At 36.3% G+C, this 18,827-nt stretch overlaps 1 protein-coding gene across 3 annotated transcripts in view; it reads right to left on the bottom strand.

Moving 5' to 3' along the window:
- The window catches only part of CDC73 (cell division cycle 73), a 194,481-nt gene extending 175,960 nt beyond the window's left edge, over nt 1–18,521 (bottom strand). Inside the window, exons 1-6 of one of the 3 annotated variants that reach the window (XR_012375657.1) lie at nt 18,168–18,521; nt 15,657–15,762; nt 12,796–12,865; nt 8,149–8,211; nt 8,013–8,065; nt 4,838–4,926 (exon numbers count right to left, since the gene is read on the bottom strand). Coding sequence is in view for 2 of the 3 variants with exons in the window: in XM_025892302.2 (XP_025748087.1) it covers nt 4,838–4,926; nt 8,013–8,065; nt 8,149–8,211; nt 12,796–12,865; nt 15,657–15,762; nt 18,168–18,298 (512 nt within the window). In the remaining variant the exon portion in view is untranslated. The remainder of the gene's footprint in view (nt 1–4,837; nt 4,927–8,012; nt 8,066–8,148; nt 8,212–12,795; nt 12,866–15,656; nt 15,763–18,167) is intronic. The other 2 variants (XM_025892302.2, XM_025892300.2) reach the window with 2 other exon arrangements.
- Between the last annotated feature and the right edge of the window lie 306 nt (nt 18,522–18,827).

Below are 18,827 nucleotides of genomic sequence, written 5' to 3'. Positions count from 1 at the left end.
AAAAGGACACATTTCATTAAAAAATTTAAAAATTTAAGAAAATAAAGGATGACAGCAGACTTCTCATCAGCAACAATGCAATCGAGAAGGCAGTGGTGTAACATTTAAAGTACAGATGGTCCTGACTTAACAATGGTTTGACTTACAATTTTTCAACTTTACAATGGTATGAAAGTGATATGCATTCCGTAAAAACCATACTTCAAACTATGATCTTTTCTCAGGTTAGTGGTATGTGGTACGATGCTCCCTCATGATGCCAGGCAGTGGCAGAAAGCCACAACTTTCAGTCACCCATGCAATCACCAGGATAAATAACTGATACATTTAAAATCATTCTGTACTCATACAACCATTCTATTTTACACTTTCAGTAAAGCATTCAATAAATTACATGAGCTATTCAACACTTTACTATAAAATAGGCTTTGTGTTAGCCCAACTGTAGGCTAATGAAAGTGTTCTAAGCATATTTAAAGTAGCCTAAGCTAAGTTATGATGTTTGGTATATTAAATGCATTTTCGGCTTATAATATTTTCAACTTAGGATGGGTTTATCAGGATGTAATTCATCTTAAGTCAAGGAAGATCTGTACTTAAAAAGATGTAACTTAAAAGGCACCTGGGTGGCTCAGTTGGTTAAGCATCTGCCTTCAGCTCAAAACATGAACTCAAGGTCCTGGGATTGAGCCCTGAGTTGTGCTCCTTGCTCAGCAGGGACTCTGCTTCTCCAGCTCTCTCTGCCCTTCTTCCTGCTCTCTCTGCCCTTTCCCCTGATCGTGCTTGCTTCCTCTCTCTTTCTCTCAAATAAATAAAATCTAAAAAAAAAGGAATCCAGTAAAAATTCCTTAAAAAAAAAAAGGCAAAATAAAGGCTTTTCAGCAATACAAAAGTTGAAAGAATTAATCACCAGCAGGTTTGCTCAAAAAGAAATGAAGAAACGTTAAAAGAAATCTTTCAGGAAGAACGAAAAAAATTGGTAAATAGATCTGAACAAAGAAATGAACAATGGAAATGGGTATCTGTAAATACATGAGTTATTTCTTATTATTTAAAGCTCTTTAAAAGGTAACACTTTAAAAAAGAACAATGCATACTGGTGCTTACAACACATGCATAAGCATACCATTTTAAGGTTCCCATACAATACATGAAGTAGTGAATATAACACTTGCAGGGAGACTGTGATGCTATAAACCATGCATAGTAAAAGCCCTAAATCAAACACTAATAACAAAACACTTGTAAGTAATAAGCCAACAACAATAAGAAAAAAGAGAATTACAACCAATATTCGTTTATTCCAAATAAGAAGTCCCAAAACAGGACAAAGAGAAATAAAAAATAAGCAAAATGGACTAAAACTAACCATATCAATAATCACATTAAGTATAAAAGATCTACACACACAAGAAAAGTACTTAAACTATAAAGACACATAAGTTAAAAGTAAAAGGATTCCAGTTTTCAGATGAAAAGAGTTTTGGACATGGCTGCACAATATGAAAGTGCTTAGGACAATGAACTACACACTTTAAAATATTACAATGATAAATTTTATGTTATGTGTTTTTTACCATAATGTTTCTTAAAAAGTAAAAGGTAAAAAGATACACTATGCTAATATAAGCCAAAAGAAAGCTGGAGGAGTGTCTAGGTGAATATGAGAAAAAGTAAATTTTTTTAATAAGGAATATTGCCAGAGATAAAGGTCACCCCATAATGATAAAAAGATTCATTCATCAAGACAACATAACCCTAAACATTTACACCTAATAACAGGCCTTCAAAGTAGACAGAGAACAAAATCTGATAGAAATGCAAAGAAAATCAGACAAATCCACAGCCAGAGATTTCAATAATTCCATCTCAATAATTAATAATACAACATAAAAAACAAGTGAGGATATAGAAGACTCTACTGACACTATCAACCATACTGACCATAGTAAGACAGTCCAAAATAACAGCAGAATACAAATTCAAGTGCCTATAGAACAGACCTTATTTGGGGCCAAAAACTGAGTTTTAATACTTATCAAAGGATTCAAAATCATATAAAATATAACCACACTTTGGAATAGATTGGAAATCAATAACAAAGATCTCCAGAAAATCCCAAGTATTTGGAAACTAAATAACTCCCTTGCAAACAATCCAAGAGTAAAAGAAGTCAAAAGGGAAATGAAGACAGTAATTTTGAACTGAATGAAAATGAAAACACAACATACCAATATGAGATGCCATTAAAGCAGTACTTAGAGTGGAAGCTGAGGTTATTGATTTCCCTCTAAGAAACCATAAAAAAATACAGCATATTAAATCCAGAGTAAGCAGAAGTAAATCATAAAGATGAGAGCAGAAATTGAAGAATCAATAAAGAAGGAAAAAAAAACAAAACTAAAGAGGAAAATCCCAATCTGGTTCTTTGAGAAGATCAATAAAATTGGTCAATTTTGGCCAGGCAATAAGGAAACTAACAGAAAACACCAATTGCTAATATCAAAAAATGAAAGAGGGGACATTCCTACAGATTCTAGACAACTTAAAAGAACATTATGAACATTACGCAAATAAATTTGACAATGCAGATGAAATGGACAAATTCTTTCAAAGAAACACTCAAAGAAGAGAGAGAGAACCAGAATAGACCTATTAACTACTAAACAAGCTGAATATGCAGTTGAAAACTTTACCTGAAATATATGAAAATAAATAAAACTATAGTACAGACGGCTTCATCAATAGATTTTCCCAAATGCAGGAGGAAATACCAATTCTAACACAAACTTTTCCAGAAAATTGAAGAAAAGGAAATACTTTCCAACTCATTCTGAGACCAGAATTATCTTGATAGGAAACAAGACAAAGACGTTATAAGCAAACTACAGACCTCAAAAACATTGGTACAAAATTCTATATAAATTTTTAAAAATCTAATTTAATAAATAAAAAGAATAATACATCATGATTGTGGTAGGCAGCCATTAAAACAATATCCACCTCTCAGCATTCACACCCATGTGTAATCCACTTCCTGTAGGGGTAGGGGCTGAACCTTGTTTCTAACAAATAGAATGCTGTACAAGTGACAGGGCAGGGTGTCACTCTGAAGACTTGGCTATAAAAAAAATAACCTCTATCTTGCTTGACAGCTCTCTTGCACTCTTGCTTGCTCACTCTAATGAAGCAAGCTGTAATACTGTGAAATATTCCAAGAACCAAGAACCAAAGAACCAAGAGTCCTCTAGATAAAACCTGAGGAACTGAAGTATTAGTCTAACAACCTGTCAGGAACTAAATTCTGCCAGCAACCACATGAGTGAGCTCTAGAAGCAGATCCTTCTCCTATCAAGCCAGACTGGAAGAAATATCTGCAAAGCCTACGTCTGAAAAGGACATACAACAAACTTTCAAAACTCAGTAATAAGAAAACAATCCAATAAGAAAAAATGGACAAAAATCTGAACACACTTCACCAAACATGATATAAGATAGCAAATAAGGACACAAAAAGATGCTCATAATATCATTAATCATGTGGTAAGTGCAAGATAAACCATCTTCTACCTTTTAGCATGGCTAAAATTGAAAAGCCTGATCACAGTAAGTGTTGGCAAGGCTGTGAAGAACCTAGGACTCATATATTGATGGTAGAAATGTGAAATGATACAATCACTGTAAACAGTTTGATGATTTCTTCAAACTGTAGATCTATAACAGTACACAATTAAATCACTCCTCTCCAAGGTATTTACTCAGTGGGAGTGAAAACATATGTCCATAAAAAACTTGTACACAAATGACCACAGCTTTAGCTGCAATAGCCAAAAAACAGCAACAAGTGTAACGTCCATAAACAGTTGCCTAGGAAAACAAATTGTGTTACGTCCGTACAATGGAACAGAATGAACCTACTCAGCAATAAAAAAAGAATGAACTACTGATACATCCAACAATATGGATGAATCTCAAAATAATTATGCTAAGTAAGAGGTCAGACCCCCCCAAAAAAGTATGTATCAAATAATTCCATTTATACTTAACTCTAGAAAAAGCTAATTTATAGTAACAGCAGATAATTGGTTGCCTAGAGAGGGAAGGATGTGGGGATAGGTAGAAGTGTGGAATCATAAAGGTACACAAGAAATTTATGGGGGTGATATTATATTCATTATCGTGATGATGATGATGATGGTTTCACAGATGTATACATACGTGAAAGCTTATCAACTTAAATATGTGCAGCTTATTGTTATGTCAGTCATCTTGAATAAAGCTTTTAAAAATAGGCACTGAATTTTTAAGTTTGGATAGAACTTCCAAAGCATTATATTGTGCCAAGGAAAAATTATGAAGTGATTCCAATTATAGTAAAAATCAGGGATCAACAAAATATTACAAGCCAAATCCAGCCATGCCAATTCTTTTATGAATGAAGCAATCATAGACTGTTTTCCCTACCACAAGCATTAGTTACGAAAAAAAACCCCATGTGACCTTCAAAGCTGAAAGTATTTAATTATGTGTCACTACACAAAAAAAGTTTGCTGACCTCTGCTATAAATCAACAAGAGATCACAAAATAAATGAGTGGCTTGGTTATGGAGTAATTTTAAAAAAGGGAAGATCAATGTGGTAATAGAACCAAGAAGGCTTTCCGGAAAGCATACTTAACTTTCAATCTCCCCTACCATAAAACATGCCCACACATCTTCTTTTGAACTTAGGGCACAGAAGCACATAATAAATTCAAGAGGTAAAGGTAAATGTGGGTAACATATTAATATCTCCTTTTCCATATACAATTAACACTTTCTACTAAAGAAAATCTTACCTAATCTGTTCAGTCTGTACAATCCCTTCTTTGTGACCCTCCAAACGAGCAGCCAATCTCTCTTTATCAAGGCGCACACACTCTTCATCCTGAAAATAAGCACTGGTTAGTGAATATTGCACATTTTTATTTAACTTGTAGAGCAACAACAAAAAAAACATGTAACTTTTCCTTACGTAAGTTCCTGCCTATAACATGCCAAGCATTGCTGGCCTTAAGTCAGCTTGATTTTAAGATTACTTCTAGTTACACAAAGACAACAATAATAAATACATGTTGGATCACATAAGAGTAGAACTGATTAAAAGCTTACCAAAGAGCTTCAGCAACTTTTTTCTATGATTAAACGTTCTTCCCATAATGTATCATATCTATTTTTATTCATACAGTTATTATACCACTAATAAATTCCTTCTCTTCAGGAAAATTTATCACTAAATTTTATGAAAAGCCTTCACCACAGTCAAAAATTTCATTTTGGAGATAGTTTTTTGCACCTGTTGCCCCAGGTCCTGAATCCATCAGGATTTCTGATGACCAGAAGTGAAACTTGAATGTTTTCAAAGCATGTTCCTTAGAACATTAGGCATTTCCTACAAAGTGCCTCATGGGCCACTGTTCCGAGTTCAACCCTGGTAGCTCAGCTTTTCTCTAACCCGCATGTTAGAATTTCAAATAAAATTCAGTCTGAAAAGTGTTTGGTTAAAAACAAAACTTGATCTAGTTCAATGCCCACATTCAACAAATGAGAAAACTAAGGAACAGGGTTAGTGTCTATGGCTAACAAAATATGATATTGTATAAAAAGCAGTATATTCAATGTGCTCCATCCAATTCATGCTCTAATATTAACCTATCATTTATTTATTTTTTTTCAAAGATTTTATTTATTTGACACAGAGAGCGAGAGAGAGACAGGGAGAGAGCACAAGCAGGGGGAGCGGCAGGCAGAGGGAGATGCAGGCTTCCTGCATGAGCAGGGAGCCCGATGTGGGGCTCGATCCCAGGACCCTGGGATCATGACCTGAGCTGAAGGCAGTGGTTTAACCAACTGAGCCACCCAGGCGCGCTTAACCTATCATTTAAAAAAACATTTTAACCTATCATTTAAAAAAACATTTTGCTGACATGAAGGCAAAGGTAGTATTGAAGCAAACTGCATTAAATTTTAGCCATTTGTAATGAAGGTATAACACAAATTACTCAAGTTCCTTAGGAAACTACTGATTTTAAAGACAACTGCAGCCTAAATTTTAATCAGATTAGATCAGAATCTCTGCCCTCAAGGTTTCTCTTCTAGCACAGTGCCTTGCAGGTTCCCAATATATATACGCTGAACTGAAAACTGTTTATGTAACATAGCTGTTTATGTAAAGCATTTTAACTCTATAAATACTCTGCAAAGCATTTTATTATATTTCTTGCTGATGTTTCAAGTTAATGGTATCCTAGCAAATTAGCATTTTTGTCATGTTTGATTTATTTCAAATCATCAAACTGTAAATTCAGATTTTTCCAAATAAGTAGTGTGTCTAAATTCACTCATTTTGTTCACATTGGGTCACAACCTTCTTTCATACAGATAGAGCTGGTGAAAACTTCCGTTTTACTGCTACAAAATTTGTAGTCAGTATATATAGTAGAATGGCTAGAAGCCAGATAGTCTGGGTTCCAATCCTGGTTCTGTGAACATCAACAAGTAACTTACTCTCTCTGAGGGGTTTGTTTGCTCATCTATGACATGCACAGTACCGCCAACTTCAGAGGGTTGTGGTTGAGGATTACATGAGTTAATATACATAAAGTATACAAAAGTAACCCAGAACAGAGGAGAAACAATGAGGTAATTATCATTATGATCATTAACTAAAAAACATCAAGTCCATGTCTCAGAGTATGCTTAATTAAAATTGTTTTATAATTAATTAAAATAAAATTGTACTGTTTTAGCATCAAATTCTGTCAATGGTTATATAGAACATACTTACCGATACCGTCCCTTTAACATCTACCATTTATCCTTAACTACATATGCTTTGCTGTTTCTGTAGCACGCAAAAGGTACAACTATTTGATTTTTATACAAGTGTGAAAGGAAAAGATTTATGGTTTCCAGTAATACTAACATTAGTGATGACTACAAGTGTTATTTCTATATTATTAATTGATACATGGACCAGTTCAGTCATTTCTTAGATGTTAAGTTGTACCTCTAGTACATAATCTTCCACTGTCTTTATATGTAATTGATCTGGGGCTTGTTAAAAATTTTAAATAAATAGCTAATTTCTAAGGCCTAACTTTCTTATGCAGTACTCTAGCTGTTGAACGATTTTTCTTTCTAAAGGTAACTGCATTTCTTATACAGCTTCTATTTCATGTGAACTATCCTTATTTACCAATATTAGTATTCCACTTGCTGGCTATAAAACACTACAAAAAACATGCAACCTAATACACCAGTATTTTTTTTAAGGATTTATTTTAGAAAGAAGGGGCACACGCAAGGAGGGGGAGGAGCAGAGGGAGAAAATCGCAAGCAGACTCCAGCTGAGTGCACGACCCTGAGATCATGACCTGAGTTGAAACCAAGAGGAGGATGTTCCAACTGACTGAGCCATCCAGGTACCCCCTAATATACACCAGTATTTTAAGAAATAACTGTAATAAGCACTTCATGTTCACAGTTCTTAAGAGTGAAGCAAATTCTCACACCATCTTATTCCAGGGTAGGCAAACTACAACTGAAGGGCAGGCTCACCATCTGTGTTATAAAATTTTATTGGAATACAGCCTTGTCAGTTTACTTATGTATTGCCTCTTCCTGCTTCCGCACTATAACAGCAGGGTGGAATAGTTGGACAGACACTAAACGGCTCAAAAAGCCTAAAATATTTACTATATGATCACTTACAGAAGAAGTTTTCCAACTCCTGACCTAGCCCAACACTTTCATTAATAAGGATATAAAAGAAAAGAAAATGATTTGTCCAACACACAGCTTATGTAAGAGATCTCAAACTATAGCTCAAGCTACTATTAATCAAACATTCATTATACTACAACAATTTTTCCAGAAAAAACCTCCTAGGACAACTATGAAAAAGAATTCTTATTCATATACAAACCCAATTTTGTAATACTACAATTCACATTTAAAATAAAGTCCCATTACCTCAATGCGTGGTTTCTTTGCTTCTGCTAAAACTTCATCTGCAGCTCGTTTCACTTTTAAGAAAAGAAAAGTAAGTAAGTACATAGTTCTGGAGTAAGTTTTTGAAAGTTCAATATAAATATGTGACAAAACGTACCTTGGGTAGATCGCTGAAGACCTATTTCTAGAGGGGCACTTCTGTCTATGCTTGCTGATGTTGCTGAAGGGTTAAAAAGATTTACGTGAGAAGATCAATATTTGAACACACACACTTGACATTATTACAAGTGAAATGCTCAATATTTGTTATTTCTTACTTTATATACAGTGATTTCCACGGGAAAAAAGTTTTAAAGTAGTTTTATAAAAACATTATAGAAGATTAATCTGTATTTAAAAGTCTGTAAAAGGACAAATATCTTTAATAATTTAGCTTACAAATTATTGTTAGAATCTGACTGAAATCAACTGGTCACTTCAAAGAACATATACTCTGATGTTAATTACCACACATGCACATAAAATGTATCTGAACATAAATACATAAAGATATGTATAAAGGAAAAGGCTTTAAGTTAGCATTCACCTTAAAAAATGCAATTTTTAGTTATTCACAGTTGGTAAAAAATATTTTTTAAATTAAATCATTTAATTTTTGAATGGTTCAAAATAATGAAACTAACAAAAGGATGTACCAGTCCCCATCCACCTGGTTCTCACCACCCTACATAACTATTTGACAGTCTCATGTATTTTTCTAGTTTCTTTCTGTAGTTACAAGAAATACAAAGTTATGCTTTTATTTTTCCCCTTTTTTAACAAAAAAGGTAGCATACTATACACACTGTCCTGAACCTTTCTTTTTTGACCTAACAATAGAGCTCCAACATATCAGTATGTGGAGCATTCTTTAACTTTCTTTTTAAATCTACATAGTATTTAATGTATGGGTTAACTGCAATTTATTTAACTAGTTTCCTATCTACCCACGGGCAGTTCAATTCTAACAGGTTTTTGCCACTACAAACAATGACACATTGTTCATTCATTTTCAAATATACCTCTAGAATAAAGTCCCAGATGTAGGATTTCTGGGTTGATTTTGTAGTAACAGATACTACCAAATGTCTTCAGCGGGAGTTGTATCAATTGACACTACAACTAAAAATATATTAGGGTATCGGTTTCCTCAGAGACTCAAAAGTGTATTATTAAACTGATAAATTTTTGTCAATGAGGTAAAAAAAAAAATGCTATCTCTGTACAGTTTCAATTTATAATTCTGAGTGAAATAAACATTTTTCGTATGATTTCATCACCTTTTCTTTGAATTTTACGACTAAAATCTATTGGGTTGTTGGTCTTTTATGCATGTATTTCTAGGACCACTTCATATTATCAGTAAGACTGATCCTTTCACTGTGATGAGTTGAAGTATTTTTTCCCAACTTGTCAGGTCTTTTTTTTTAATAATACAGAACTTTTTAATTTTTACCAACCTATTACTTGAATAATCCTATCTTTCCCCCACTGATTTGACCTATCTTTTTAGTTGTGTCAAATTCACATAATTTAATATTTAACAGATAAAACACTGTTCTATCAGTTTATTCACATTTTTTAAATTATTAGGGCTTTATAATAAGTTCTGAACTCTAGAATAGTATTTTCTCATTGCTCTTCTCCAAACTTTTATGACACTTACTTTTACCAAATGGATTCTGGAATCATCATGTCTATTCCACCCTTCCCTCAAGAAAAACTATAGAGATTTTTATTGGGATTATGTTAAATATATAATCTATGTTATGAACTGACATCTTTAAGCTGTTATGTCTTCTTGTCTAAGAACATGGAATGTCTTAAGATTTCCTCAACTTGTTCATTAAACCATTAATTCAACAATTTGTTTTAAAAATAGCAAAGGAGGGGCACCTGGGTGGCTCAGTCGGTTAAGCGTCTGCCTTCGACTTGGGTCATGATCCCAGAGTCCTGGGATAGAGCCCCACATCAGGCTCCCTGCAGGGAGCCTGCTTCTCCTTCTTCCTCTGCCATCCCATCTCCCCCACTTGTGCTCTCTGGCTCTTTCGGTCAAATAAATAAAAATAAATCTTTAAAAAAATAAAATAAAATTGGTCATATACAAAATCAAGTCATATACTTGATGACTAAATTTTTTTGTCTTAAAGAAACTACAGATAATGACATGGATGAGTAAAGGGGAACTTTTTTCTGGATTCTGAAGAGAAAAACCATTTATTTGCCCTAAAGTACTCTCCCCCACTAACCAGCCTATTTATCAAGCTTACCTGAGACACTTTTTTAAAAAAAGAGAATCCTAGACTCTATACCAGATCTTCTGAAGCAAAAAAAATCTAACAAGTGCACCATATGGTTTAAAAAAAAAAAAGCCTTTGCCTATCCTCCTCAACTCCATCCCCCCCACAGCAGAATTAGAATCCCGCCTCAATCCTCTCCCCGGATTTTAACCCTTATTTTATCAGTCTATCTTTCAAGATGGTAAGCATGTTCAGGACACGAATTTTGCATTTTGTATAGCACTGAGTACAATGCCTTTAAGAATAACCATTCAAGGGGCGCCTGGGTGGCTCAGTCGGTTGATCGTCCGAATCTCAATTTCAGCTCAGGTCATGATCGCAGGGTCGTGAGATGGAGTCCCACTTTGGGCTAGGCAATCAGGGAGGAGTCTGCTTGAGATTCTCTTTCCCTTTCCCTCTGCCCCTCCCTACCACTCGTGCACAGGCGCCCGCTTTCTCTCTCTCAAATAAATAAATAAAAAAAAAAGAATAACCACTCATAAGAGCTTGCTGAATGTTCAGTGAGGACAGTACAGAAAGACAAGACTCTTGATGATGGTCTTTCCTTTATGCAAGAGACTGTGCAAATCAATCTTACTGTTAAAGCCGTGGAGCACAATATGTGATGAGACAGCTATTAATGACTTAAAGGTAGTAAACTCCACCCAAGGAAGGTTAGGACCAATCAGTCTTATACTGATTTATTCATATTATTCTAAGATTATATCCATTTATTCATACTCATCAATTTACATTATAGATCAATTTATTATACCTCTTTATATTCATATTCTTTTAAGACAGCAAGTTAATGATTACTCATTTATACAGGTAAGCACCCACTATTAACCACTGTTCTAAAATGCTGGGTATTTAACAACTGTCTGCCCTCTTACAGTTTATCCTCTAGTGGGGCAGACAATATATAAGTAAACAAATATGTAATTTCAAGTCAATGTAAGGGATTTGATGAAAAATAAATCAGGAAGATGCTATACATACATGGGCATATGTGGGAAAACACTGCTATCCTGTATTTTAGAATGGTAAGTTTTTTCTGACAGAAGATTTAAGCACAGATGTGAATGAGGTGGTAAGAAAAAAGACGTGACAATGTAGAGAAACAGAACTGAACATAGAGAAAACAGCAAGTACAAAGGCTTGAAAAGTTAGGATAGTTTATTAAAAGAACCAACAAGACTGGACTGTTGCGAGCAAAGGAAGGCTGCAAGAAGATGAGGCCACAGAGATTTAGGCAGAAGCAAGATCACGTAGGTCAGGATAGGATAAGGAGTGTGGGCTTTATTCTAAGTACGACAGGAAGCCACAGGATGGGCTTGAGCAGGTAAGTGACACAATCAAGTTTATATGCGTTTTCAAAAACAGGTCACTCTAATGGGTAAGCAAAGACTGTAAGAGGTATTATAGAGTGGGGACCTTAAGAAAGCTATGCAAGTCTAAAGGGGAAGAATGGAACAGGGTGGGAGTGGAATGGTTAAGAAACTGTTATACTTTTAAAGTTAAAGAAAAGGACTTGTTCATGAAATTGATCAAAGTAATCAAAGATTTTTTCCAGGGTTTTTGGCCTTAACAACTCCATGAAGGGGAAAGCATTTACTGTGATGGAAATACTGGGAGACCAGACCTGTTATTTTAGTTTTGTTTAAGGGGTGAAGAGAAGGAGGGAATCAGCATTCTATTTCAGATATGTTGAATTTCACATACCTATTATATATCCAAGGAAAGAGGTGGACAGTGGATTTACAACTTGAGCTTAGGAATAGGTCAGTGCTGAAGATAAGTAAGCAAAATAAAATAAGAGATGGACAATGAATAGAAAGAGAATCAAGAGTGTGGTGCCCTAGATGCCAAGTGAAGAAAGGCTTTCCAAAAGGGAGTAATCAACAGTGTTGATTATATATCAATTCCTTTAGTTGGAATTGATAACCCCTAAGGAATTGATAACCCCTAAGTCAATGTAGACCTTACAACAGTAATTTTAGTGAGATGGTGAGTAGGAAAGTCAGATTAGAGTGGGGGATTCAAGAAGTAGGCAGTGATATCATACAACTGTTAACAAAGAATTTTGCAATAAAAAGGAGAAGACAAATTTGACAGTAGATACTAGGAATGTGGGGTCAAAAAACTGTTTTTAAATGAGAGATCTTACAGTATGCATTTTAAAGGGAATGCAGAGAAAAGAAGAAAGATGATGATGTAAAAGGGAAGCCAACAATTCACAAAGGCAAAGTCTTTCAGAGTGTGAAAGGAAATGGAATCTATAGACAAAGAAGTGGTGACTGGCCTTAGGAGCGAAAATACTGCATTCACAACAGAAAAGAATGGACAGTATATGCACACATATGTTGCTGGTACGTTAATTTTTTAGTGAAAATACAAATTCTCTTTCCATTGCTTCTCATTTCACAGGGGAAGGAAAGAAACAATGGCTATTTAAGAGTGAGAGCAAGTTAAAAATTACTCACATGCTTCACCATTGAGATATCCAAGTAGATCTTTTCGGTCAGGTCTTCTAACCACAGGAATATTTTCAGTCTGAAGTCAAAATTTTAAATTAGTTATCAAAACAATTATAAGAAACATAATAAAGACAAACATTATGTAATGTATGAATTTCACTCCAACGTATCTCAGTAACATTTACTTAGGATCTTATCTTTCCGGAACTAGGCTAAAAAACCCAATAAAAGTCTTGAAAAATTTTAAGAATATTAACTTTAATAATTCATTCTTGAAATTCAAGTATATATAAAAAAAAACCATTAGAAATGAAACAATGATCCATCCCTCTTCAAAATATCAATTCCAATCTTTTTTGTTCCCTTGGCTTACCTTAAGTATTTTATTTTACTCATGACATTTCGCATGCTTTAGGCAATTATCTTTTTAGTCCTATTGCCTGCTCATTTTACACATTCCCAAGTGCCTTTTTGCCTCAAACACAAAACAGAATTCCTCAAAATATTCTACTTGAACTCCAAAATACACTAACTACCTAAGTTTTCATAATTAACAATAGGTATGTGTTATTCAAGCATGGGAAAAAACTTAGGAGATTATATAGGAAACCATTAATGGCGGTTGTTTACTTTCCACATTACACATTTGTTTCTTACCCCTGAGTGTATACAAATTCTGTAAGGAAGGGGAAAAGATTAAAAAATTAAACCTGGATAGTGCATCTATTTTGGTAAAATGGATATTTTCCTTTAATCTCCTACATTAGCAGTTTGTAAAGAGGTATGCAAAACAAAACTGTATACTTTAGTCACCAAGTCATCTTCGGGCCATGAATTCAATGAATCCTGTAATTACCACAATTTTCCTATCATTTTTATAATATCAACAACAACTGAGTACACGAATGACTGGTGGCTGCAAGATTATAAATTAAAATCCCTTTGTCACTTTATATAAGCAAAAATGAAGTAACAAGAATCCTTTGGCTAATTATCTTATACTGACTACTGCACCATTCTGCACACAGTCCTTGATGATAGAAATAAACTATACTTAATCACTTAAAATTAACTTTTTTTTAAAGGGCAGGCTAAATTTTAATTTCTGCTGGGAATATAAACATTTAAGACCCTACAGGTTTTTGTGCGCTTGTTTTTAAAAGTTAGTCTACATGGAGTATATCATAAATAGTTAAAAGATTTTAATTTTCTTTTTTTTTTTAATTTTTTTAAGTTTTGTTTTTGTTTTTTTGACAGAGACAGACACAGCGAGAAAGGTAACACAAGCAGGGGGAGTGGGAGAGGGAAAAGCAGGCTTCCCGCTGAGCAGGAAGCCCGATGTGGTGCTAGATCCCAGGACCCCAGGATCATGACCTGAGCCGAAGGCAGATGCTTAACGACGGAGCCACCCAGGCACCCAAGTTAATTTTCTTTAAATTACTATTTCTAAGTCTGATAACACTCTTCATCATTTGGTTACTAATGTATTATGGACATAATACAGCCAACTGAGAAAGATACAAGTCAACTCACTAAAATAGTAGCTATAGCTCAAGAAAAAGTATTTCAGAAATGGTCTGCTCACAAGAAAGAGCAAATAACACAAAAGAGGAAAAAACAAAATTTGTAGAACCCTAGAATTATAGAATTCTGCCCTTTCAATCTGTGAAGTATTTAAGAAAAACAAAAGATTTAAATCTTATGTGAAGAAAGGTAACTATTACAGCCATCAGTTACATGCTACCACCATTTCCCAATAATATAATTTCTAAATCTAAACCAAGTGGATGGATCATCTTTATTACCACAAAATGAATGATGTAGCCAACAAAAGATTCTAATTACTGCCTAATTCAGTTTTTATTTTTTTTAAAGTTTTTATTTATTTGAGAGAGAATGAGATAGAGAGAGAGCATGAGGGGGGGGAGGGTCAGAGGGAGAAGCAGACTCCCTGCTGAGCAGGGAGCCCGATGCAGGACTCGATCCCAGGACTCCAGGATCACAACCTGAGCCAAAGGGAGTCGCTTAACCAACTGAGGCACCCAGGCACCCCTGCCTAACTCTAAAAAAGTTTTTAAAGATTTAAGACGAGGTAACATAAGTTTATAGAAACACCGTTATTTTTATCCCACTATTTCTCAAATCCCAAGTAGTTTCACCTTATATATTACTTCTTCTATATGGATTAGATGCTGAATATTTATTTCATATTCACAAATGCAGTGTTCAAATACTGACATGCTGAAGGCAGGCAAAACTGAAAACAAATGAGTTTGTCAATAAAGTATTAAAAATGTTTACTGTACTATTTAAAAGTTGAATTTTTTTTAAGTTGTCTGTTAATCTTGATTCTTTTTGATGCCCCCCAAAAAGTCTTGAGATTAAACTAGAGTTCTGAATATCAGGGTCCTTCCACAGGCTTATGAATTTCTTAAAACTTTCCTACAAATGCCTTCAAAACTTCTGTTCTTGTAAACAGTGCCCATGTTTTACCTGAAAGTCATAGATTTAAAAATCTGCATTAAATCATTAAATCACAGTGATCTAATTTTGACCCTCCAGTAGACCTTCATAATGACAAACCTTTTACTCTTGATTTGAAACCCATGAGGGAAGTGATCCATGCCAAATGATGTTGTCCGCACTGTGGATGGGGACTCTACTGAGTCCTGAAGAGGTCCCTCTTTGATCGCCAAACGTGCTGAAATAAACTTCTCAGACACCAATCTGAGCGGCCCTGCAGGGCTGTTCTCCCTTGCAGAAGACTGGTGTCTGAGAACTTTATTTCAGTGCACAATGACAAAATGATACCTACCATCCAAAAAAAAAAAAAAAATCAAAAAAGTTTTAAAATGAATTGTACTTACAGCTGCCCGTCGGACATAAACAGGATGAGAAAGGTGTACATTATTAAGTAGAAACAAGATAGAATCCAATGTGTAGTATTCTCTGGGTTGGCCTTCTTTTCCAGTCCTGAAATAATTAAGACAAGATTTTTATTCAATTTTAATTCAACTCCTTGGACTTAATTATATGTATGAATTTATCTATACTTACTTTGCTACCCAACAATGGATTTAACATGACTAACAAAAATACCCATGAAGTATGAAATTTAGTAAGTGGAACTGTCATTAAAGCAACAGAACACAAAGGTAGACAATGACAAAAAGCAAGAAGGAAGGCATACCATATTCATCCTCTAAGGTACACCTCTCCATTTTTTAGAATTTGGCCCAAATTTGGTTCTAGTCTTTGTCAATAGAGAGAGAAATCTAATCATTTACAGATTGGAGAGGATCCACAAGAGAAAACAAACTGACTAGGAGAAGCACAACTACTGCCAGTGCTAAACTTAGAAGAAATTTATCCTATGTCTCCTAAGTAAGATACTGCTAAACACCATCCTTAACAACATTCTTACAGTAAACACAACAATGAATTTCAGAGGTATAATTCTTATGACATCCCTCAAATTAAACAAATGATGTAAAACCATACTGAATTCTACCTGTGATAAAACAATGCAGTTTAGAGGTGCAGGCTCTTTAATGAAAGCACATAATACTATTTGCTCAACAATATTAGTGTCCAATCTCACCCTTCCTACTACATTATCCTCACCTAAAAATGTCAATGTATTAAATTCATCTGAATACAGCCCAAAGTAATCAGCCCCAACCTACATTTCTCTAGCCTGCATTTCCACTTTTCCTCTAAATTGACATATTTCAAATCATATATCACTACCAATTTTTGTACTATGAAATGGGATATACAGGTAACCAGGTTTTTTAAACGATATAAAAAAGCAAAGTAACACAACGTACAGCAGGCAATAAGGATAACTATTGTTTACAGTTACAAAGCTGGACATATGTACACATGCAGAAAGATGAATAAATGAAATGAAAATGTATTTATTAGTGTAATTCACTGTTGTTAAAGTTGAAGTCGATCCTAAGCAGTCCCTTTTCACTACCAGCTTCACTGAACTATCAAAACATTTCCCTTCCAGCTCTCATGCCCTTAAGCATGTCCTTTAAGACCTAACCCATCATGTCACCCTCAAGTTCTTCACCCATTCTTTAAAGCTTACTCAGTTGTTCAAGAAAAATTTGTAGCACATCTACATCCCAAACACACTTCTATGAAACCTTTTCTAATACCCCAAGCTAGAAGTGATTACTCTCTTAAGGGCCAGAATGCAATTCTTACCAAGTAATCTGTTTTATCTCATCTACTCTGATTAAGTTAACCTCCTTTGAGTCAGGAACCAAGATGCTAAGAAATTTTTCTCTTTCTCAGACTGAACCACCCTACACTGTGACTACTCTTTAACCATTTTTTAAAGAAAAAAACAAATCAGTTAAAATTCCAATCAAATACAACTGTGTCTGTGCAAATTCTTCTGGGTGAAAGAACAAAATCCAGGAAACTCAGAATGATGTCACTGCATCAACATTTCATAAAGCTAATCAAATCATAAGCCCTCAAGGCCAAAAAACTAGAAACCAACAAACTAAATCTTCCCTAGCTTTCCATCACAAAGCCTGGTGCTCCCACTCAAATGAGTATGGAAGTTCTGGCCCAAAGTTCTAATTATCCAAATGAAATACCAATGACAGAAACATCACTAAAAAGGCCCCAAACGATTACAGGACCTATTTCTAGATATTTTCCTTAATGACTTCAATTCAGAAAACCCCGCATAGATCAACGTTCCAAAACATTCCTCTTTAAAACACATTTCCTAAAATCACCCACCACCATCAGTATCTTACTTAGATCTGCAGAGCTCACCCCATTTCACCAGTAACTTTCTCCCTGAGGATGCCTCCCCCTCTAACACGGGTTTTGAGGACTCTTCCAAAGTGACCAAATCTTTTTCCCGTTCTAACTTCACAGAGTCGGTTCCCTTCTCTCTTCTTGAGGGAATTACGAAGGGAAAAGAAACAGACAAGGGCTGCGAGGGGCAGCAGGGATAGTGAACACATGGTAGCCTCGAAGCGAAAGAAAAAACTGAAGAACACAAAAAGACGTCTCCAGGACCGGACGGTGTGCCCTCTTCTGCACCTACACACACTAACACTCGACACATACCGGCAAAAATGAACTAGAAAAGTCCAGAAACTCCCTTGGTACCTTTCCCTTTGGCGTCCCAAAAGACTTAAGGAAAATGGACCACTCCGGACGCACCTCCTATTCCCTCCTCACCTAAAAGTGTAACTTCTTTTCTAGAGGAAAACTTTTACCCAGAGACCCGTTTTTTTTTCTCCATCCCCAAAGGGAATCGGGGGGAGGGGTTAGGAAAGAGGTCGCCTGGGGGCGCCCAACTCTGCCCGGCCATCCCCAGGCCACAGCCACGCCGGACTTACCCCCAAACTACATAGTTGGTCTTCACATTCTTGGGCCAGGAGAACTCGCCGAAGATCACTTCGTCTCCCTTCACCACGATCTCCTTCTTCTGGATGTTGTACTGTCGCAGGACGCTGAGCACGTCCGCCATCTTCCCCCCCCCTCGCCGCCGCCGCCCGCCCCGGGCGAAGCCGCCGCCGCCGCGCCTGCCTCCTTCTTCCCCTGTCGCCTCGCCCTCTTCCTCCTCCTCCTCCGCCGCCGCCGCCGCCGCCGCGAACCAACAGCAGCCGCACTAGCAGCCGTCCTCGCCTACGACAGCAGCTGGGGCAGTAGACACCCAGGCCGCCGAGGACCCCGCGCTAGAAGGCAAGGCCCCGCCGCCGGCTGCCCGCGGAGAACGCCTGACTGCGCGCCTCCAGCGCTGCACGGCCACCACCAGGGGGAGCCGCGACCGCCCAGGAACACGCCCCTCCCAGACTTCCGCTCGGCACGGGGCCGACTGTCGGCCCGAAACTCCGAGCGCAGGGACACCGCGCCCACGTACGGCGCACGTACGGGGAATATTGCCTGGCGCACGCGCACGGACACGTACCTCCCTCCCTCGCAGCGCGCACGCGGCTAGCGACAGGTGCGCGCGCACCTGCAAGGAAGCCGCTTGCTTGCGTCCCTTGAACACGCAC

The sequence above is a fragment of the Callorhinus ursinus genome, unplaced genomic scaffold, assembly GCF_003265705.2.
Source record: "Callorhinus ursinus isolate GAN/ISIS: 27379988/994484 unplaced genomic scaffold, GSC_fseal_2.0 scaffold54, whole genome shotgun sequence".
Lineage (NCBI taxonomy): Eukaryota > Metazoa > Chordata > Mammalia > Carnivora > Otariidae > Callorhinus > Callorhinus ursinus.
This window is presented reverse-complemented; position numbering and strand designations above follow the sequence as displayed.